A 24,568-nucleotide genomic window follows, 5' to 3' on the forward strand; every position below is an offset into this window, starting at 1 on the left:
TGAAATGTGCATTTTAAGGAAGTACCCTGGGAGATATTGATAGAAGTGGTCCAGGTTCCCACTTTGAGGAACAATATAGTAGAGGGTACTATATTATCAAACGGACAGTTATCAATTCACTACATTATGTGTAATGTAGAAAAAGGATTGCTGGTCAACCTGGCTACCAATGGAGATGAAAGCACACTTAGCCGAATCATGTTACAATGTGAAGATAGACTGCACTGATATTTTATTATATATGAGGACAACCCATCACTGTGATCATAAAATTTACCCCGAGGAAGAATTTTGTAAAATATGACTTTAGTTGTTCTTATTTTAACCTGGCCCTTGTGAACTCTGTCCTTTAATGTTTCACATCTCTGAAAGTCTTAGTTTTGGTGATCGCTGGAGTAGACACGCTTCCTTCCAATATTCACTGTTTCCTTTATGTTTGGCGGATAACCCCACTGACCCCTGGGCTGTTAAGGAATGCAACACCAAGATTGCAGGAGAGCAGAGCATTTACCAGGTGGTGCTGCAAAAAGTCTTGCCTCTTAACCAAGCCCTTCTCACCCCTTTAGAGGAGGGAAGGGACGTTGCACTGTAGTCTTCATCTTGGCTTCTGTCTCCTGACCCAGAACATGTCAAATCCATCTGACTTACACAACTTTGCTACTTCCTGGGGTTTTAAATACCATAACTACCTAAGAACAATTATCTAACAAAATTTGTACTCTTTCCTGCATAAGAAAAGTTGCATTAAAAAAATGTTATTTTTTCTGGCTTAATAGCACTGTACTACCAGAAGTACAAGGTATCTTAAAAACACATAAACACATGAAGGTGGAAATTTATTAATTTGTGGTTCAAAATGATCCGTTAGCAGCTCTTTGGGGTTATTGTCATTTATTCCCCAAGTTCCTCTTGACGCAGTTCTTTTCTTGATTAGGCAGTGTCTATTGCAAAGTAGTCAAGAAAAATTGGAGGGGAGATGAAAAGCAAGTGCGATATCATGCATGTTAAAAAAATTTGCCACCTGAGCCTGTGCTATAGGCACGAACTTGTAATTCTCATTTGAAAGAATCCTTTGTGAGCCTTAGGTAAACCTTAAGCTTTACTTGTCTTTACCTTTGAGAAGAATTCAAAGACATATAAGTCAGGTGCATTAAAAATAGGTTGCAAATTTATAAGCCTTCAAGTTTTTTAAAGTTATATGAAGAAAAACCTTTCTCTACTTTGCAAAGTGTTAAAGTAGCCAAACAACAAAACAAACAAAAAAGAAAAGCTTATCATGTAACAAACTACTTCATTAATAGATCTATTAATGGAAAATCTTGATGCAAATTCAATCGGTAGAGATCGAATTTGATTTGTTCATAGACTTATATTATAACTGAATAAACACTTTACCTTGATTTATTGTTGATTTTTAGTTGGCTTTATTTTTTTACACTTTGGGTTTGAAGCGTGGCCCCATGGTCTCTTTCAAAAAGTTAACATTATATAAATGAATCCTTAAAAGCAACCAAAGAAGCAAAATACTTTTGAAAACTTTGCAATGTCTCATTTTGTACAGCAAAAGTTTTTTTTTTTAAAAAAAATCATATGAATAATTTCCCTACAAGCTCACAGTTCCTAAATCATGAATATTATATGCTAAGTTGTCTACCACCCAGTATGAAAATTTCTCTAATTTAATGATGAAAAGTGTTGCAAGGTGCAAAAACACACAAGAGTCAAATTATACCCTTCTAAATGATCATAAAAGAAATGTTAATAGGAAACAAGTAATGTGGGGGATTTACTCCGGCAGTATTTCTCCAGATAAGTAATGGTTAACTCCTTTTTGAAGGAAAGAGAATTCTCTAGAGCCTCCACTGTTGACTTAAATTATTTTTTATCATGATATAACTTAAATAAAACATGAAATAAAAATTGGTATAAATCCTTATGCTTTCAGTTCCTATGCAATAATGAAACAAAAATAAATGAAGATTAAATAAAACCAGTAAAGTTAAAAGTAACACTATTTTAATACGAAAGATGACATTATTTCGGTGACATTCAACCTCTGCTCACAATACAAATACAGTCCTAGCAGCTGGAACCGTGTGTCTTATAACCATGAACATTGCCTAATATTTTTTCTCTTTGAACTACCATGATACCTTCCATTATGCAGCTATTTGTAACTTTTGGCTTTTACTTGATGTGAAATCATTATTTGCCTATTAATTTCACTCTTTTAGCTCACTAAACAAGTAATCTGCTGCAAACAGGTAGTACTCATGAGGCAAGCGCCATCATAAACTGAAATGCATATATAAGCACTGAAATTTCATGGCAGAACTGGCTTACAAAGCGATTCATCGAGCATATATTTACTGTGTGTGTGTGTGTGTAAGAGTGGCTCTGAGCTAACATCTGTTGCCAATCTTTCTCTTTTTGCTTGAGGATGATTGTCGCTGAGCTAAAATCTGTGCTAATCTTCCTCTATTTTACGTGGGATGCTGCCACAGCATGGCTGGATGCACAGTGCTAGGTCCATGCCCGGGACCTGAACCTGTGAACCCTGGGCCACCAAAGCTGAGTGTGTGAACTTAACCACTACTCCACCAGGCCAGCCCCTACTTTTGACTGTTACGTACATGATAAGATAAATTTTTACGACTCCTCACAAAGAATGTGTAGACGCCTGAATATATTACCATGGACCTTAAGATTCTAGAGATTTCAGTTTCAGAAAACCACATACATCAAGCCAAAGGACTTTATTTCATTTGGACCTGAAGTGACCAGAAAGCCTTCCTCCTTGCCCTTCAGATTCTAGATCTCCTCTCCTCACCCGAAATTAAACAAATGTTTTCAAAGTGAGGTTTGCCAACTACTGGTAGTACCTGAGATAACTTTTGCTGGTAAATCAGCATTTTTTAGTTTTAATGTTTTCATGTTTATTTTAAGGTGCATTCAGAAAGGCACAACTAGTACAACAATTCTGTGACGTCGAAATGTTGCTGCTTTAGAGGAAGGCTAGATTTTAAAAAGTGAATCCTTTCAAAATCATTTTAAAAAAGTATTAACTAAATAAAAATAGAGATAATGCCTGAATGTTGGACAATCATGCAGATGGTAAAAATAGAACCTTTTTCCTCTAGCAAAATACATAGTGACAGAATCCCTTCTCTTTCATACTTTTTAGTGATGAATCATGCAATTATGTAAAGTTGGTTGATATTTCTTCTTGTTTCTTACCTCCTAAAACATTTTTACTTTTACCCAGCTGCACATTATTGTCAACAAGACTTTGGCTAAAGTGGTTATTGACTGCAAGCAAGTGGGTGAGAAGGCAATAAATGCGTCAGCTAATATCACGTCGGATGGTGTGGAAGTCCTAGGGAGAATGGTTAGATCAAGAGGACCAAATGGAAACTCTGCACCAGTAAGTGAATGAACAAATGAATCTGTGTTATTGTTATAGAAAAAAAATATTTTAAAATATAATTATCTATTTTCCAGGGGCAAAGTCTGGTAAAAGGATGGATGGATGGATGGATAAATAGATAACACTCTCTTTAAATGAACTAAAACATACATTCAAAGCTCTTGGGAGTATGCTTCTGCTATGTTATAATGAGAATGCTCCAGGAATTGGGCTAGTTTGTTGTCTAAATTCATTTTAAAATTCAAATAGTAAAATATTCATCACATGGTTGTGACATAAATAGTTTGTTCGTGAGAATCCAAACTGTAAATGAAAGTCATTTATATAAGCAAATAGAAATCCAGGCAAAATATGTGATTGTTATATATGGGAAATTGACATAAGCCTCTCATGTGGGTTAGATCTGAATATTCTAAAATGAGGTTTTTGCTATTGTTGATGAGAAGTTTACCCTTTAATCATTAATAGTTATTTAAGTAACAAATCATCTAAGATAATATATTTTTCATCATCCAATATGGAATGTAAGACTGGGAGACTTCCAATTGGCAAAGAAACCACATTCCCTTCACTGACTACCCACAAAAAAGAACAGTATACACAAGCTTTTGTTTTAACACCATGTGTTCACAGCTAATTAGCAGCATTCTCTAATTGAAGCCCTTCTATAATTAGAACCAATTAGCCTGGAGGGTACTTTATCTTGTAAACAATTCCAACTCTTCTAATCTACACTTCTCTACTATGTGACAGAAAAATCAAGTTAATTGTGAATCACTGTTACTGTCGTGCACTTTCACAGCTCTGGAGAACTAGCCAGCTATATGGAACTTTAGAAAGACTTGGTGGTTCCCAAAGTCTTTTTAAGCTGAAGATTGCTTTGCACAAATGAAATCTTCTAGAATGTCAAATAAATAAATAAGATTAAAACAGAGCCACGCTGATTGATGCGAGAGGGGACATGGGGTAGCAGGTGTCTACACCCACCAATGGTCCCTAAGGGAGCTTCAAGGAGCACAGGTCAATTCCACTATTCTCTCATAACTTGTTCACTTTATACACCAGCGAAGAGTCCCTGAGTGGTGAAGTGATTACTTTAGGACACTGCTATTTCATGGCATTTCTCTTTGTGGTCACAATAGAAGCGAAATCTTTGTGCTCGTAGGAGGACATTGGTGCTTTCACACCTTGGTGGATGTGTGCTAATTAATTGAACACTTTAAAAGTATCTTTAAAAGTGCTTTTGTCTCTACTTTGCTTTAGAGAAGTATGGATTAGATGTTTGGAAAGAGAGAATATTCTAAAAGCTGAGGAAGGCTCCCTGTTTTTCAGGAACGGTAACAGACTTTTAAGAATGTTTATATGATATTGAGGTGTTGTCTCCTCTTAATGTGTAGTATTTCATGCTGATTTAGAAATGCACCATCTTCTGTTCATGAAAGATACTTTTGTGATAGCACACTCCAGAATTATAAGACTCCAGAATTAGCAAACTAGTCATATCTTGTACGGATAAATGGATGTATATAGACGGATGCTTGGATGGATGAATGAATAGACTCTAATTTAAGAAAGAGAAACAATTTTAGGTGTATGAGATTCTGGGCCCAAATCACTTCTTCTTCTTCTTTTTTTTTATTTTAGAAATAATGCATATCAAATCCCTGCCACTTAGTAGGCATTTAATGAAGTGCAGCTATTACTATTGAAGGACGTCAATAATACCTTCTCCATCTCACCTTTTCTAAACCTCTAGTACTTGGTTAACACTTGATTATTTGTAGTCATATATTATTTTCACGCTCTTTCATATATCTACATTTGACCTCTCCAGCCAGAGTATAAATCTCTCGAAATAGAAACCATGTCATGGTCTTCATTTGCATCCACTCTCTTCTAACTCACATCACAGTATCTAATGAAATATGAACAGAGTAAGTTCTCAAGAAACATTGAGAGAAATTAAAGAGAACGTCATCTATTTGAATTGTATCCTGTCTTTTCTTGAAATGTTGTTTTGCATATATTATTTTCCACGTGTGGATTGACAACAGTCCAGTAATATATATCATACCCTCTCCTAATTATAATTTGTATCTTACATTTACAGTTTTGATTACAATTACAATGATTGTATTTCAAATTACACTCTATGTAATAATTTTACTAGAAATATATGACCAATTAAATATCAAAGAATTTATTTCCGAAAGCAAAAATGCCTGTAGATTTTAGGCCTACCGGCGATAAATCTTTACTTTTTAGCCATGGAAGAAAAGCAATTAAACAGAGCACCGTCTGTGGTAACTTCCAACCAGTAGTAGACAAAGGGGAATTTATAGAAGTCACTTTAAAGAGTTCTTTGTAAGACTAGGAGGAAAATAGTTACGGCTTTTGTTAGAATCTAGAAGTCTACAAAGGATTACTAAATAGATTTTCAGTCTGCCCACTTATGGAAGAATTTGATTATGTTGAAATGGATGGTATTAGATTAGATCTCAAGAATGTGATTGGAAACTCACTTGCTTTTTGGGTTATTACTTGTTTCAGTGCAAAGCAAGAGAAAAGCTTCCATGTTCAGCTTTCAATTTAGAAATCACAGATTGCTAATTTAATCTTGATATACATCTGTACTCCAATACCCAGCAAAAGGGAATGTATAATGTGCAAGTGTGGAATTATTCCAGGAGGAATAATTATCATATGAGACAGACTGACTAGTAGTCTATAGGTCAGCATTCCTGACAAATTCAGCAATGATTTGAGAAATGCCAGAGGATGGAAAAACTAAATATTCAGTCTTTAAAGAAAATACATTCTTTTTAAACCAAAGTTGAGTGGAGGAGAGATTAATGAATTTAGAGATACAGTAACTACTGTATTGAAATTACTCAGTGAGTAATGAAAACAACTGTGTTCAGCAATGCAAGATTTTACAGGCAGCGGAAGTCCCTAGTGGGACTAAATTCATAATCAGGCTTAACTCAGCCGTCAAAACACATGTGGGAAGAAACTTAACAACTGTGCTTCTCCTCTCTAATCTTCTTTCTCCTAAGAAGTTTATTCTACTTTTTCTGATACCTAACAAAATTATAATGCTGCCAATCAGAGATGATTCTAGAAAAATTTTTAGCTCTTGCGTAGAATCGTGTTTCTTAGGGTCTTTCTTCCTTCCACCTTTTCAAATCTAACACATAGAATTATCCAATTGACATTTGTTTAGCCCTCTGCTGTGTAAATAAAGACAAATACAAGTTGTGTTATGAAGTTTTTTACAATTTCATTTTCTGAGTTAAAGCTTCTATGTAGGAATCAACAGTAGGCTAGTCAATGATCCTATAGAAACAAGTGTTTTCAGATTGCAGGAGAATGTATTTTTGCGTGACTTATATCTTTTAATCCTTAAAATGATAATAGTAGCTAGTATTTATTGCATGCCTAATGTATGCACTTTTCTGAGATTATTTCATTTAATCTTCCAATAACCCTAGGAAGAGAGACATTATCTCCACTTTGTGGATGCAGAAACTGAGATTTGACGAAGCTAGAGAGAGATCCCTTTTCAAAGTGAGGAAAGTGAGATATGAGACTGTATCTCATAAGTTTACCTGCCTCCCGTTCTAAGCTGTCTTCCACTGGGAGAGACTGATTATCACACAGCTTAAGGCAGAGCAGGGAGTCTGGCCTGAACCAGTCACCATATGCCCTGTCTGTTCACTGACAAGTTCAAAGACTCATCGTTATTTGAATTATGACCTTGAAAGTAAATGTGATCAAAATATTCCCCTAAAGTGTGTCAAACATTCTAATTACTACCAATGAGTACAATAGCTGTCAATTTTCATTTCCTAAATTAATTAGTGCTCTTATGGTTTTCCTTAAATTCAACAAATTGAGGACAAGTAAAAATATTATGTTCAATAGCTGACAAATGGTATATGCTTAATACATCTTAGTTTTGAGGTAGAGCCAATAAAAGTTAAACACCAAATTAAAAGCAGAAGATGGGCTGGGTTCACAGTAACCTGCCTCTGCTATTCTCGTGCAATGTAAAGCTCTCTAAATATTTGCGTAAGTTCAGGTGCAGCTTGACTTCAAATTATCATCTTAGGTTATGCTGGAAAGAAACATGATAAAATCTGGTATTGAGTGAAAAGTGGATCTGGGGGTGCGTTTTGATTCCTATTCACACATCGCAGTGACTCAACTACTGAGAAATATTTTAATCTTATATTCACGCTAACATTTGACCCCAAATGACTTGCCTTTTGTGCTAGACCCAGAAAAAAATGCCCAATAATGGAAAACAAGCATTTGTAATTGGCTAAGTATTCCCTTGAAAGAGATTGTAACAAGTGAAAGTAGGAAATTAGGCGTCTTTTTCTCTCCTTTTTTCTTTTTTTTTAGTATAGATATATTTTTCATAATGTTCAGTTAGTTAAAAAGGACAAAAGTTACAGCAGTAAAAAGGGGCTGCCTCTTGGCATTAGTTTCTTGAGATATGATTTATTTTTAACCACATTGTCTCGGATTTACAGGCACTTGAATATAAGATCTTTCAACATACCGTCTCTGTACTGTTTCCTACATAATAGGCACAAATATGTGTGTCATCGCTTTTGGAATAAAAGCCAGGGGGCTTTTTTTTTTAATCAATCCCCAGAAATGTGCCTTGGGAAAGAAGTCCCTAAATAAAGGCTGAGGAATCCAAACTATTATGGATGCAAAACAATTATGAATAAATTTGTTGTGCTCACACAAAAAAAGGCTGCTGACCTCATCCAACTTGAGAAAGAAAAGACGGCCCACGAGGAGCATTCCTCAAATGATCGTATCGGTTTCATTCAGCGCTTAGTAGGCATTCGACCCCTGAATAAACAAGACAAGCTCGTAAGAATCCTAATAACTCAGTAGGGCAGAAGAAGTTTAGCCAAAGGTTTGTGTGTAGACATTATGCTGTCATAGGTGATTAGCTGGTGAACATTTATTTGAAAAACTTATAGAAAGTCTAGTGTATACTGGGGCTAGTGAAAGAGCTGTGCTTTAAATAAATCTTTCCATTCATTAAAATGTTTTTACACTGGGAACTCTATTCAGAAATGGAAAATTTCTTAATGGATGAATGACTTACAGATTTAACTGACTCTATCTAATGCCGTCATAATGGGACCCATTTAATAAATGTCCCCAGACAAATGGCTTTGTAGGGTTAGACTGGAATATCTGGATTGTAAACGTTACATCAAAGATCTGTTCACTGGAAAATGAGCCACGAGAAAATGAGGTATGATGTTCACATCCCAAGTAGAACTCGGCTTTCAGCATGTGCTAAAATTACTTGGGGTCTTTCATCCTAGCTCCTAATCTGCAGAATGGGGTTCACATTACTATTATACCTCACATTGGTGACCTGAGGATTAAATGCTATAGACGAAATCTTTAGGATAGGGCCTGGCACCTAGTAGGTTTGCAACAAATATTTGCTGCTATTATTGTTGTGATTTGCTAAAATGTTTCTCAACCAAAACATTAAACAGATATCATTATTGTGGAAACAAGCTATTGTTCTATTTCTATCCTCAATACTGTATCACTTTCATTTTGATTTTACTCTTTTCGCCTTTGTATTATATACTCCTACACCTTCAAGAATTCAATTATGAAAGAACTGTACATGTTGCACTCAAATGATATTTATTCTCCATAATACCCATCTTCTGGGCACTGTTCTCAATATTTCCCTATATGTATATTTTTGTTTGTTTGTTTGAGGAAGATTAGCCCTGAGCTAACATCTGCTGCCAATCTTCCTCTTTTTGCTGAGGAAGACTGGCCCTGAGCTCATATTCGTGCCCATCTTCCTCTACTTTATATGTGGGATGCCTACCACACACAACATGGCTTGCCAGGCGGTGCCATGTCCACACCTGGGATTCGAACCGGCGAACCCCCGGCTGCCAAAGTGGAACGTGCGCACTTAACTGCTGCACCACCGGGCTGGCCCCAATATTTCCCTATATTAACTCATTTTATTGTTATAGCTCTTATTATTACACTAGTAAATAGCTACTATTGAAAAGCTACTATTATTATACTAATTTTACAGATTAGGAAACTTGAGACTCCAACACATTAAATAATTTGTTCCTAACGACTTAGCTTGTGAGTGAAGGATTCAAGGATTCCACTCAGACCATCTGGCTCTTTAAAAATGTTTTAATTTTTAAAACCTAATTTTTTAATGATCGTAATTTTGTTGTGTGGTTGTCCTGCCCAGACTCAGATACCATACCCTTTGGGAAACAAACTTTTTTAATCTAGAAAAAAAAGATAGTGAGCCATGCACCTATTTCTTCAAACAACTCAATAGTTGTGTCTAGAAACAAGAAGACATGATGCCTTGACTCATGGATCTGCTTTCAAAATTTAAGGGTTATTTGCAAATAATTGTGCAAAACTCACTTGGGGAAGGATGTTTGCAGCAAGGCACGTTCTTCTTGAGTATAACAAGAGAAAGCCTGACTTGATTCTCTTTCTGTCAGAGAGGGCAGGCTTCTGTGATGCTGCATGCATTGCTAGTGAACTATTTCAGCAGGACTAGCTGCTTGGGCATTCTCCTTTTCAGCAAGGGGACCCTTGATGGGGGCAAGTAGTATTCCTTAGGAGAAAATAAAGCACCAAGAGTTTCTAGCTCTTGCTGAAAACACCACTTGCTGAAGGAAGGTTGCAGATTTAAAATGAAAAGAACTTCCTCCTTCTCCCAGCTCTGTAATTCATGACACTTTTAATATTTGAAAATAATATAGGAAGAAATATAATATTAGAAATGATTGGGTCATGAAGCCAGTGTTAGCCCTTAATCTGTTGTAATGATGTTTCTGTATATTTCAAAATGTGCATTGAGTTATCGCCAACATACATGAGTAGAAGACTATTTATAGCATGATCAATAGCTTAAATAAAAATACACTTGGCGCACATTCTCCCAATACCGTATGTGAATTTGACATGACATTTAGCACATTGTAAACAGTATTCATGTGCCTGTCTCTCACTCCTTGTAAGATCTTTGATGGCAGGATTCTGATTTTGTTCATTTCGTATCCTAAAGGTCTAGAGAGTATCTGGCTTGCATTATGCAGTAAAGAAAAATTTGCTGAATGTGTGCATAAATGATTGAAGTCAGAATTAATTCAATAAACATCATGATACCTACTACATGCCACATAATATGATGGAGACACACAGATGAATAAGTGGTTCTCTGTCCCTTGAAGAGCTCACAGTCTAAGGGGGAGATAATAGAAATAATTGTGTGGTGGGGGATGTGCTATGAAAGAGACATATGGAGTGCTGTACAGAAGACGTTGGAGTAAGTCTGATGGGCTGTGCAGGGAAGATTTCAACAGAGGAGCTAAGCTTCTTTAGGCAGAGATGGGAGGGGGAGGTTGTGATAAATAAGGGACTTTGGATGGTGGATGTAGTAACTAGAGACAAAGTCTTAAATCACTGTATGTTTTTAGGAACAAAATTAGTTTGATATTGTTGGAACGACTTTTTTATTTATGTACTGTAATTTTGTGTTATAAATATATTGGTGTTCTCTTATGTGATACATAAAATGAAATCTTTTAATTATAAACACAATGTATCTATACATCTTTTATTGAAGGACAGTTTTCTCTTTGAATTGCAGTTCCAGCTACAGATGTTTGATATCGTTTGTTCCACATCATGGGCCAATGAAGACAAATGCTGTGAACTGCCAGCCCTGGTAAGAATTCTTCTTTCATTATTTGTGGCTGTTCTTTATTGAAATTTTCTGGAGTTGTATTTAATTTTCTCTGAAAATGGAATGCTGTTTTGCAAAATTCATATCAGAGATAATTCATTGTGATGATAATGAAAATTAGAAACAGGTTAAGAAGGAGGTGTGCCTGAAATCAGCAGGACACACCAACATATATGGTGGGAACTGTAGAACTCCAGGGCATGCTGTGGTCCAGATGCCTCCAAATTTCCTGGTTCGTGAAGCCTTTAGTGTTGCAATAATTTTTTCATGGCACCCCTCAGCCAAAAGGAATACCTAATAATTCCATATATAAAGTAATTAGGTCCAAACATCTTAATAAGTATTTATGTCCTAACAACTCAGTAGCCCTGTGAAAAAAGAATACACATAGATTGAAAGAGAAAATGACATTTTAATTTTATTCTTAAATAACCACAATTACTTACTAATGGCATGTGTGCATGCCTATTGGGAATACCCAGTTTCTCCTATCTTGGAATCTGATTGGACGTCATCATCCTCACTCCTTTTTCCACAATGATGTTTCCCATGGTGCTTGCTTTCCATCGCAGCAACTGCCAAAAAGCAGATTTGCAAATCGATGACATCATCAAAAGAAGTATTTTAAAATCTAATGTTGAAACTGTGAGCTACCTTGAGTTATTTATTCATACAAAGTCCAATGGGTGCCAAATATTGCTGTTTCTCTTTTTAAAACATTCACAGTGCCCCTGTGAGTTTGTTTTGTGCCCCAGGGCATCTTGGCACACAGTTTTGGAATCATAGTCATAATCTATATAACTTATGCAATGCTACTAGAAAACCAAACTTTTCCTGGCTATTAATACCAAGTCTAATTCATGGGGGTATCCCTGTATATATAACAAATAGGTTCTTATCTTAGGATCCTTAGGACCAGTGAGCTGAAGTGGATGACAGTAGTCATGTCTTCATCATTAGACCTGGAGAATGGGCATGGAGAAACCTTCATAAGGTCTAAGAGATTTGCTTTTTGAAGATCGTACCCCAGATCACATCATCTATTGCAGGCAGTAGATTCATGGTGACTCTGTTTGAGAAGGAAATAACTTACTCTTTCTTCATCAAAATAAATTTCAAAGTAAACTCTGGTGAGGAATCAAATGAGTGACACTGTGCTGTTATGCTGAAGTGCAGGTGGATTGGAAATAGGAAGGGGAAACACTCAGAATCCTGTGCTGTATCAAGCAAAAGGTGATCATTGCTCCTAGGAAGGACCCAGACCTTCTCAGAGATTTTCTTTTCATTCCTGTCACTGAAAATGTGTAAATTCCATGATAGGAAGACATGAATGGAGACACAGTCGACATCAATGGCCAAACCATTATTGAGTCTCTGGTCACAGGAGATCTACTGTCAGCCTTATTTGGGGGATCTTTCAGGGTACTGAAGTTTGAATTTCACTCTAGCTGCCCAGATATCAGGCCAGATATGTTAGCGGGGAAGTTTCCTGTAATGAGCTGAAAGCTTTGACTATTGTCCAACATTTAGAGAAAAGCATGTGCAGTAGCTTACAGGCCCTTTGCTCAGCATTTTTGCAGTTTCTTTTGTGAATATTTTAGACACTGAGATTATTTTCAACTTGATAATTTAATTATCATCTGTGCTCCATCTGCTCTAATCTTACTTTCCCCCAAAGTCTTAAATAAAGAAGCTCATTTTCTCTCTATCCTAAGGGACCGATGAACTCTATGAAGTTCTACAGTCTCTCATCCCAGTGCAGACTTCTTTTTGGCCCCTGCTCTGAATATGGTATTCGCAGATTGCTCACTAGCTGTTAGCGGGTACTCTGCTTTCCTCTACACCCAGCAACTCATTCAGATATACGCAGCCTGACATTCATAATCTATCTTGTAGTGTCACATGACAACAGAATTCCCCAAGAGAAGAAAAATGACCTCCTATCCCAAAGCTTTAGATTGATGCTGTGATGTTTCTTTTATTTTCACCCACAGAATGTGAGCAGTAGTTAAAATTGCTACAGGAAATTAATGATGTCTTCAAGCACTGCTTTTATTTTGTTTTGTTTGCTTTATTATAGATGAGATTGTTTCGATCGACTTTTCCGGTGTTTTCGTTTATCGTTTGAAATGGAAAAAATATAGTAACACAAAGAAAGTTTTCAGGACCTTTAGTTCATAGAGTACCACTACTTCACCTGAATTAAGTAGTACCCAGGATTCCTTTGCAGCCTCTTCTGCCTTACTTTCTTAACCTATATTCCCAAGCTGGTTTTATCAAAGTCCTTTGGTAATGATTATTATCAATGGCTCACTAGACACCCATTCATTTTTCTTTAAAGAAAAGATTTTGTGGTCAGGAGAGAACAATCTCTTCCTTTCTTGACTAATACTCACTTAAATTTTTTTTTTAAATGTCTTAAATCAAAGTGTTTTCTTTAAGTCCATAAAGCCATTTGTATAGACTATCTTGTTAACAGTTATGCTATTTTTTTTCTCCCCAGAGGGACGAGGAGACCTGCCCAGAGCTTCCACATTCCTGCTCCTGTTCTGAAATCAGTAAAGGGCCTCTGGGACCAGCAGGCCCACCAGTAAGTCTTGCCTAGTCTGGGCTTAAATGTTCTTTAATAATATTTATAGCTATCCCTTGTTGCTTGTCTAATATGTGCTCACCACTGTGCTAAATACTTACTCGCTTAACCCTATGAGCAAACTGAAGCACAGAGATGTTAAGTAACTTGCCTAAAGAACACAGCTTGGAGGAGCTGCTCTTCAAATCCAGGTCTCCGTGACTCCTAGAGATGGTGCTCTTAACCACTATGCCATACTAGCTCTCATATTCAAAATCTTGCTTTTAAACTCCTGAGGTTTATCTTCAGTGTGACTGTTTCAAACACTAGCCTTCTACTTGCACCTGTAAGATTTGCACACCCTCCCTTTGCCCATTCTGTATCAAAATTTACATGTGAAGGGAGGATTTCGAATTCACCAGGAAAAGTACCCCATCTGAGCATGAAGTTCTCCACTACTGACTGGAACTTCCTAGAGAAAAGAAGAGAGAGAGAGAGGAAGGAAGGGAGGGAGGGAGAGAGAGAGGAAGGGAAGGCGGAAGAGAAAGAAAACATTTTTGTAAAATATAAAATGTATATAATTGCACTATCTGGTTCTTTGAATTTACCATGATAAATCCTCTTTAACAGGTTTAAATGCTCATTTTTATGTCTAACCTGCTTAACTGGGGTTATTAGTGTTCCTTTAAGGTAAATATGATATAGCTGGTCTGTGGTTAGAAAATGGCAAATATATCAAGGCAGAAAGGCAAAGAAAACAGGGAGAAGATGCAGGAGCACATAAAGAAATCCACTCTTTGCAAGAGGAATATTCTGATGCCCAACTGGTCCTTGCACGTTGGCTTTCCAGAGGCAGCCAGGCCCAGTCAGCACGCGTGCAGTAGCTTACCCACGCTGACAGCTGGCTTGCAATGTCAAAGTTCACTCCAGGTTGGCCCTACCAACATGATTTTTCGTCATTTCACATTTCCTGATCTGAACAAAAAAGTGAACCTGCTGCATGTATCTGAAATATGTCCCAGCAGTTTCTCCTTTATCTTTGGCACATAGAACATTCTTTAAGCTCTGTATATAGAACCCAAATACTTTTTCTTTTTCTTTTTTATTTTAACAAGACTCTTTATCCTAAAGGAGCAGATGTAGAGTAACGGTAAAAGCATTAAATTTAAATAGTTAGACTAGGCACGTCCTGGAACCACTGTGTGAACCTCCACATCCTCATATGTAAAATAGCACCCACCCCTGTGACTAGCATTGTGAGAAACACATGACATAATATGTATAAAAGTATTCTGTGCATTATAAAACTTCATTCAAATGTAAGGAGTTGCCTTTAGTGTAATTGGGGAATTGAAAACAAAGAATTATTTTCAACCGTGTGCAGCTTGCTTTTTTCACCCAAAAGTATGTCTTTGAACTTTATCAAGGTTCAATGTACATTGTTTAGTTTATTCATTGTACCTGCTGTAAGGTATTCTATTATATAACCTACAGTTTCTTGACTCATTACTATGGAGTATTTCCCTATTTCAGATATTGCTACAGTCAACATCCTTTGTATGTCTCTTGGCTCTAGAAATAACACTTAGATTTGTTGGAGAGTAAGGAAGTTACATCTTCAATTGCATGAGCACCGCAAGTTGCCCTTCAAGATGGTTGTCCCAATATACTCTCCCACAAACTGCAAGTAGGAGGTCTGGTTTCCTGGCATCTCACCAGCACTGTTGGGTGTTGCTTATCTGATGACTCTGAAATCCTATGTCATTGTTATTTTAAATATGACTTTCCCTCTCTGCTAATGAGATTGAGCCGTTTTTCATTTGTTTCCGAGCCATTTGGATTTCTCCTTATGTAAACACCTGTTTATAAACTGTGTTGGCTTTTTGTTGTGTGGGTTTTTTTCCCCGTTGATTTGTAGGTGGTTTTATCTATTCTGGACACTAATCCTTTATTAATGATATGGCTCGCAAATATCTTTTCCTAGTCTGTGGCTTCTTATTGTTGTTTACGGGAGCTGATATTGTCTAGAAATTTTAATTCTAATATAGTTAAATCTAATATTTCTGTGAGCTATCATCTCATATTTTTCTTTACCCTTCTTTTAGCTGTGATTTACTTAGAAGTATCTTTTTATTTTTATTTAAAAAAATTTTTTTATTGAGATATAGTTGACATACATTATATTAGTTTCAGGTGTACAACATAATGATTCAGTATTTGTATATATAGCAAAACTATGAGCACAATAAGTCTAGTTAACATCAGTCACCATATATAGTTACAGAATTCTTTTTCTTGTGATGAGAACTTTTAAGATTTACCCTGTTAGCAACTTTCAAATATGCAACAATGTTATTAACTATAGTCGTTATGTGACTACGTATATTACATACATGCAACTATGTATTTGACTGACTTATTCTGTAGCTGGAAGTTTGTGCCTTTTGACTCCCTTCACAATTTTGCTCACCCCTGACCTCCTGCCTCTGACAACCATCAATCTGTTCTCTGTATCTATGAGCTTGCTTTTGTTGTGGTGGTGGTATTTTTTCAGAGTCCGTGAGATCATACAGTATTTGTCTTTCTCTGTCTGACTTATTTCACTTAGCATAATGCCCTCAAGGTCCATCCATGTTGTTGCAAATGGCAAGATTTCACTCGTTTTTTGTGGCTGAATAATATTCCATCGTATATATACACCACATTTTCTTCATCCATTCAGTCTTCGCTGGACCCTCATGTTGTTTCTATATCGTGGCTATTGTAAATAATGCTGCAGTGAGCACAGCGTGCGTTTATCTTTTTGAGTTAGTGTTTTCATTTTCTTCAGATAAATACCCATAAGTGAAATTGCTGGATTGTACAGCAGTTCTATTTTTAATTTTTTGAGGAAGCTCCATACTGTTTTCCACAGTCGCTGCACCAATTTACCTTCCTACCGAAAGCGCACAAGCGTTCCCTTTTCTCCATAGAAGTGTCTTTAAATTTCTAATCATATGTGCGATATTTGTTATCTTTTCCTTATTGACGTATTAGTTTTATTGCACTTGGTCACGGCAGACAGTCTGTACAGTACCAATTCTATGACATGTGTTGATATTGGCTTTGTGGCCTTTTGTTAAGTTTTACAGATGTTCCATGTATGCTTTAGAAGAATTTGTGTTCTTTAACTGTGGAGTTCAGAATCCTGTATATAAATAATCAGTAAAGTAAATCATTAATTGTATTGTTAAAATCTTCTTTATCTGTGCTAGTTCTTTGTCTTTCAATTACAGAGATAGATGTTTAAAATCTTCTACTCCAATTGTCAGTTTCTCAATTTCTCTTTGTAATTCTGTGTTATATGTCCTGAGATTGTATTACAATGTGCAAAAAAAAAAACAAAAAACACAGCAATTATCTTACTAGTGACTTGCTATGTCAATATTTCTCTTTTGGATTATTTTCTTAGTATGTATTTTCTTCATCCTTTAGTTTAAGCCTTTCTATGTCTTATATTTTAGATGTGTCTCTTTAAATAGCATATGTCTGGATTTTATTTTTCGTCCGGCTTTAAAAGCTTTCTTTTTAGAGTTTAGTCCTTTCTATTGTTTGTAATAATTGACCCATTTGGGTTTATATTTCTATATCCATCACCTTAATTTTTGTTTTCTATTTTCCCACATAGTGTATATGTGGCTTTCTTAGTTGATTGAGGTTTTATTTGTTTATTTACACTTTTTGCCTTTTTGCTTTTATTCTCAGTCTTTTCCTTTCCTCTCCACTAGTTTGGAAATTGTAGTCTCTATATTTTTTCTTTTAAGAGTTAACTTAGAAATTTTAGGAGACATATTTAGTTTGACAAAATCTAAAAAGAACCAAGATTTCTTCCCTTCTTTCAACCAACGTGGTATTCTTGGAGTTCATTTCTCTTGGATCATCCTTTTTATAATTTATGTGCTGTTTCTTTCCAGTATTTTAGTACTTTTTTAATATCACAAATTAAACTGATAAGAACAGATACTACAGTTGATGTTAGCCAAATGGCCGAGAAGCAATAATAATGTCACAAATTAGATATTTTATTATTATCACTTGTTATAAATTAATATGTGTTAAGACTTGCCTACACATTTGCTGTTTCTTTGCTCATGATGTCTTCTGGTATGATTTTATTTTTCCTAAAGCCATCCGTTAGATGTTCCTTTAATGGGAAACTATTGGTAGTAAATTTTTAATTTTTGTTCATCTGAAAATGAAAATTTCCTATGTTATCAAAAGATAATTTTGATGGTCGTTACAGAGATTGCTGATTGTCCTCCGCATTCATTGTCACTGCTTCTTTTTAACAATAGAATCCCCTGAATGTTAGCCAAGTACATGGCCATTCATCTAGGGACTTGATGTCTTAGCATCTATGCAAGTAACTATGACCTTATGACTAAGTCCCAGCTAATGAGAGAGAGGGTGTATGCAGGCTCCCTGGCTGTTCTTCTTAAATGAAAACTAAATGCCCTCCTTAACCATTTTCACCCTTCTCAACAGGCTAGACTGGGAACATGTGGTAGTGAATTCACTTTGATGAACAATATCCCAGGGCATAGCAGAACAATAAGTAGAAGCAACTGAGAGTTCACACTGCCTTACATGGTACAGCTACTCCACCACTTTGGATCAGCCTCCAGATCAGATTTTAATATAAGACAATAGTAAACCTTCTATCTTGCCTAAAACCTTTAATATTGATCTCAGATAAGCAGTCACACAACTTTCCAAACTAATAAACTGTGTATACAATTCTAGATGAGCAGTTATTTCTCTGAGCACTTTGTAGATGCTGTCACACTGTTTTGTAGCTTCCATTGTTGCTATTGAAAAGTCAGCTGTCAGTCTAATTAATTGTTGTTCTGTGGGAACTCTTTCCTCCCTGGATGCTTTCAAGATCCCTTTGTCTTTAGTGATCTCAAGTTTCACTGCAATATGTCTCTGTGTGGATTGTTTTTGTTGTTGTTGCTTTGCCTTTTTGGAAATCTTTGGGCTTAATGAATTTGAATCATTCATTGGTAGATATGTATGCTGTATATATATGATGCACATATATAATTCATATACAAAGAATTATACATTGGCATAATGTTTCTCATTGAATTTATAGTATTCTCAGTCATTATCTCTTTGAATATTACCTCTCTCCTATCACCTCTATTATGTTTTTATGAAATTCCAGTTAGTAGTAGTGGTACACTATAACTTCTAATTTTATTTTCATATCTCTTAACCTCTCATTTTATTTTCTACTTGTCTCTCCAGGCTTCATTCTATGTAATTTCTTCAAATATATCTTTTGGTGTACTCTATAGTTGGCCATGTTTAATATGCTATTTAACTTATGCATTTTGTTTCTGTTTTTGATTATTATATGTAGCAGATCTAGAAGTTATTTTTGGTTCCTTTTTAAACTTTCTGGTCATTTATATAGGCTCTTCTTTTGTAACATTTTCAAAACTATTTTTTCTTTAAATATGTTCAATATAGTTTATATTCTTTGTCTGATAATTTCAATATCTGCAGTGTATGTGCTTCTGATGCTGCCGTTTGTTTTTCTGCTGGTTTTACTCATGCTACTTGTTTCCACGTGTATTTCGTGATTTTTTTTTTAGTGTCTATTTGAGTTCCTATTACTTGAAACATTATCTCTGGGAATATTTCGAGCCTGTGTTTGAACTCTATTCCTCCAGAGAATATCTGTTCGGCTCTTGCTAAGCTTCTGGGTGTACAACCAACCGAGAACCACCTTAAGGGTTTGACTTTGGAGTGTTCTTTGATCTTCACAAGCAGTGTGAATTCTGGTCCCTTGATTGTATGAGAATCAGCTTCCATGGAATATTTCTTGGCAGGGATATTTCCTACTCCCATAGCTAAAGTGGAAACAACATCTTGGTCATCCACCTGCTAGTGGGTCTTTTTTTTCCCTAGCTCATTCAGAGTACAGCCTTTCAAGTTCCTCAGCTTTAAAGAATGTTTCATATTCTACCCTCCCCCCATCTATCATAGGTCCAAGTTCACATTTTGTTGCCTTGTGTGCCTGTAAAATACAAGCTTTGCAGCCAACCTCAGCCATCTTCCCCATCCTCCCCGGGGGCAGCCTCCGTGCAGATGCCTGCTGCTCTGGTTTTTTTGCTTCGTCTTCATTCCTGGTACTTAAGGATTCAGTTCTTAATTACAATAATGTTCTTTTAGTTTAAACAGCGTTAATAAGCTTATTTAGCTGGAGGGTTTTCAAGTTTTTTCATCTGCAATACTGTTGGAACAAGTTATAAAATATTTACATATGACCTAAGAGTCAAACTTTGTAATGAGTAAAAAGCAACAGAGAAGGGTTGATCTCTGACTTGGAGGAAAAGGTGATGTAAAATAGAAAAACGATTGAAGTTTTCAAATATTTAAAGTATAATAAACTATTTAAGAAGTAATGTCCCCAAAATATGTAATAAACACTATCTGATGATTTCTCATAGTCGTGATTATTTTTTCGTTCAAGAATTTACACATTAGTATTATGTGCCAATAACACTATAAAAGAGCTATAGGGAAACGTGGGTAAAATAACCATATTCCCTTTTCCTAGCCTTAACCCTTTCTTATTAAAAGGATGAAATTTTACATCCACAAAAACTTGTTGAATTCTTGTCATGTACTCAGTGATGAGGGTTTGGGATTAGGTGGAAAATAACATAGAAGTATAAAATGGTCCCTGGTTTTTAGGCATGGTGCCTGTAGCATGAATATCTGTGAGTCAACTAGTCACATTTGAACAAAACTTTCCATTAAAAATCAATCATTTAAGATGCACAAACAAAATTAAAGAGTTGTGCCAGACTGGGTATGTTAATTAGGTTGCATTGGGCTTGCTGCAAGGAACAGAAAATTTGGCTAGTAAAGTGGTGCAAACCATTAGGACATTTGGACCTTCCTTGTTTGCTCAACCAAAGATTTAGGGGTAGATGGTCCCAAGGCAAAGGAGGCTGCTCAACAACCCCTCCAGGACACAGATTGTTCCAGCTTCCCAGTTTGCTGTCCTTAGTCTTGTTGCTTCTTGATCAAATTGGCCCAAACTGGTTAACATGCCCATTCCTGGTTGTGAAGCAGGCTGGGCAAGTAAATTTCTGTCTTTTTGAGCCTTTCTAGTGGGAGATATAAAATGGAGAAGGCAGTCAGGGAAGACTCTTTGGCAGCCAACCAACAATGTCTGGCAGACTGGAGGAAAATATTAGCATCCTTTATAATAGTTAAAGGTGTAGTACCCAAATATATGAAGAATTTCTGCACATCGAAGAGAAAAATACATCCAACCCAATAGAAAACTGAGTAAAGTATACATAAGTAACTGCAATGAGACAAAATGCTAATGGACAAACTTATGAAAAGAAGTTCAATATAGTAGTTTTCAGGGAAGTTAAAGTTAAAATAAGACTAAGGTATTATTTTTACCAGTCACAGTAAAAATGTGAAGTTTGACAATATCAAGTGTTGACTAAGGTTTAGAGAAACAGGGACCTTCTTAAACTCTTGGCAGATGAGTAAACTGGCGTGGCTTTTCTGGAGTGCAATATGACAATATATCTGTATTTGTATCAAATTTCAGTTATAGTTCTATTTGTTGATATCTTAAATATTAACATTTTCACTTAAATGTTAACATTTGTACTTAAGGGATATTTAAAGATATTAATTGCAGTATTGTTTAAACAGCAAAAAATTATGGGGAAATCCTCTACATTTCCAATAACAGTCAAATGGTTAAACAAACTATTATATATCCATAGTTTGAACAACTATGCAACTCATTAAGAATAAGTTAGATCCATATGTTATATCATGAAAAATTCTCTAAAACATATTAAATTAAAAAGCTCAGAACTATATAAAAAGTGTGAAGGCCAGCCCCAGTGGCCTAGTGATTAAGTTCCACACACCCCACTTCGGCGGCCCGGGTTCAGTTCCTGGGCGTGAACCTATACCACTAGAGCCGTCAGTGGCCATGCTGTGGTGGCGGCTCACATGCACAAAGAGGAAGATGTTAGCTCAGGGCGAATCATCTTCAGCAAAAAGAAAAAAAAGTGTGATATCAATATGCAGTCTGTATATATCAAATAATACCACAAAAAGTCTGTAGGTAATTTTTTTTATAGATACACATAACACATGCATAAAATACAATTTTATAATTATATTTTAAAAATCTGGAAGGTAAGCAACCAACTGATATTGGGGCAGGGAGTGAATTTAAGTGGCTAAAAAAAACTGGAAGAAACCTGATGACCTGACCCAGTCTTTTCCAGGGATGCAATCTGATGGTACACAAAGTGATTGTGAGTAGTCATGGACATGACAGGGCATACACTGGAATCGCACAGTGAGAAAGCTGTTCCGTTTCAATGATCTTTTAATCCTTCTGCTCAGGTAGAAGAGAGATTCTCAGTTTGGTACCCATGTAGCCTAATACTTATTTCTCTCTCTCTCTCTCTTTTTTTGTTTTTTGGTGAGGAAGATTGGCCCTGAGGTAGCGTCTGTGCCAATCTTCTCTTTTTCCTTGAGGAAGATTGTCCCTGAGCTAACATCTGTGCCAATCTTCCTCTGTTTTGTATGTAGGATGCCACCACAGCATGGCTTGATGAGCAGTGCATAGGTCCATGCCTGGGATCCAAACCCATGAACCCTGGGGTGCCAAAGTGGAGCATGCAAGCTTAACCACTACACCACTGGGCCAGCCCCTGTTTATCTCTCTTTTTAACAAAGCGTAAACCCACAGCTCACAGACTTCAATAGGGAGAAAATCTAGCTAAATTTAATAACATTTATAGTATATTTTTAAGGTTACCTTTTATTCTTAGTAAGTAATATGTTTTCCCATTTACTGTAGTGCTGTAATATTTGCTTTTCAAAAATATATTCATTTAAGTAAAATAATTTGTCAATTAAAAACTATTCACAGGGCCTATATGCCCCTAAATACAAAGAATATATGTTTGCAAAGAAAACATATACACTTTTATATGTTTATTATGTGTGTACATATATTTCTGTATAAAGAAAAATCGTGTGAAGTGATAATGCAGGTGGTGCAGTAATCTGGCAAAAATCTTGAGGGGAAATGCAAATAACTGAAGTTTCAGAAACACTAATCTAATTAGCTTTTTAGGGTGTAAATAAAGAACATTAAATTCTTACTATTTTCTTATGTTTTTTACCATTTAAATAATTTAATCTCAAGGTTGTGGTGTAAGACATACACAATTTTAGGTTAACAGTATTTTATCATTTGCATCCATTAATAACAATAGTCCTACATCACTAAAAAAAAAAATCCTGTAATTTTTTCTTTTAATTGAAAAGGATTTGGCATAGAAAGTTTGCTCAAACTATGAGATCATCAGCAGGGAGAGGTGAGTCTGGGCGGCAGATTTCCAATTAAGGATCATGATGAGTGTATATCATTACGCAATGTGTTGGCCTTGATACAAAATAAAAATTACATAATCCATATTCTTAAAGAAAATAGATGCAGTATACGGCTTTAAGATGTCTTTGTGCTAATACTTAACATCTGTTTGCCAGGGTGGTCCAGGACTCCGAGGACCAAAGGGTCAACGAGGTGAACAGGGCCCAAAGGTAATGTTCTCTCTCTCTCTCTCTTTCTCACGCACACACACACAAACAACTAGACATAGTATAATTTGGAGTTAAGTACTATTTACCTTTGCAATATAAAGCTCCTTACATTTTTATGAAAATTGTGTCTAAGCTTTTTCCCTTATTCTTAAAGACTTGTACTTTTTCATCAAAAAAATATTTAGTAACTTAGTGAAAAGAAAGGTTTCTGGGTCAGAAATAGAGTGTCAATGACCTGGGTGGTTTAGTTTCCAAGGTATTTCTCTCTCCCTTGTACATTCTTCTCTTTCTCCATCTACAACGAAGATGCATCTTTGATGGAGCACTGGTTCACAACTAGGCAGCAGTCCCTCCCAGGTCATTTCGCAGGTTTTAGATTCTTCTTTTTCCCTTCCCACTGTGTATAATCTAACACACAGCTCTATTTTTCCATTCTCACTATCCAAGGCCACCAAGTGTGGTGGTTCAAGTTGTACACTGTACAAAGGCACCAACCAAGAGAACCAAGCCATGCCACGTCATGTCAAAGCACATGTTTTCCTACTTTGCATGAAAGCGCCTTAAGGGCTGGCAGAAGCTCAGCCACTAATTGAGTTCAGGCCTCACCATCTTCTATCTGATTTTTGGCAAATCTTCTAACTGGTCTCTTGGCTCCAGTGGCTTGATTTTCTCATTAGTTCTTCACATCTGCCCCCAGATTCATTGCTTTAAAGTTATGCTGGGTCATATTATACTCTTAAAATCTGCAATCATATGCTATTGCCTTGAGAATACAACTTACCTTCCTTGACTCCTTGTCTCATTTTTACCATGTTGCGCCACATGGTCTCCTCTCCGTCCATCTTGCTTGACTTACTGCCTCAATGTGGTTACTTGTTAAATCTGCATAGTATTTATTCATAGAGAAGAGAACATTGCAAGGTTTCTTACTATCAAATTGGAAACAAGCAAAGCCATGTAGGACAGAATGTGGGGGAGAAAAAGAAGTAAATGAAAGAAGGCTGAAGATAATTAATCAAGTACTAGTAGCCAACTCAAAATTCAAACCAGAAGATATTGCCTTTTTTGTTTGTTTTATTTTCTGAGATTGTGACGCATTTTCTCAGGCAGAAACTTGATGTGTCTTACT

The 24,568-nt window shown here is 36.1% G+C and overlaps 1 protein-coding gene and 1 pseudogene across 3 annotated transcripts in view; one reads left to right on the forward strand and one right to left on the reverse strand.

Annotated features, from left to right (window-relative positions):
- COL14A1 (collagen type XIV alpha 1 chain) overlaps positions 1–24,568 on the forward strand; it is a 216,380-nt gene that overhangs the window by 139,507 nt on the left and 52,305 nt on the right. For all 3 annotated transcript variants that reach the window (XM_005613198.4, XM_005613197.4, NM_001163870.2), the window contains 4 exon segments: positions 3,266–3,424; positions 11,124–11,201; positions 13,723–13,809; positions 23,386–23,439. In XM_005613198.4, the coding sequence (XP_005613255.2) occupies positions 3,266–3,424; positions 11,124–11,201; positions 13,723–13,809; positions 23,386–23,439 (378 nt within the window).
- On the reverse strand, positions 17,723–17,826 carry LOC111775118 (U2 spliceosomal RNA; annotated as a pseudogene).

Source organism: Equus caballus, chromosome 9 (genome assembly GCF_041296265.1).
Source record: "Equus caballus isolate H_3958 breed thoroughbred chromosome 9, TB-T2T, whole genome shotgun sequence".
Lineage (NCBI taxonomy): Eukaryota > Metazoa > Chordata > Mammalia > Perissodactyla > Equidae > Equus > Equus caballus.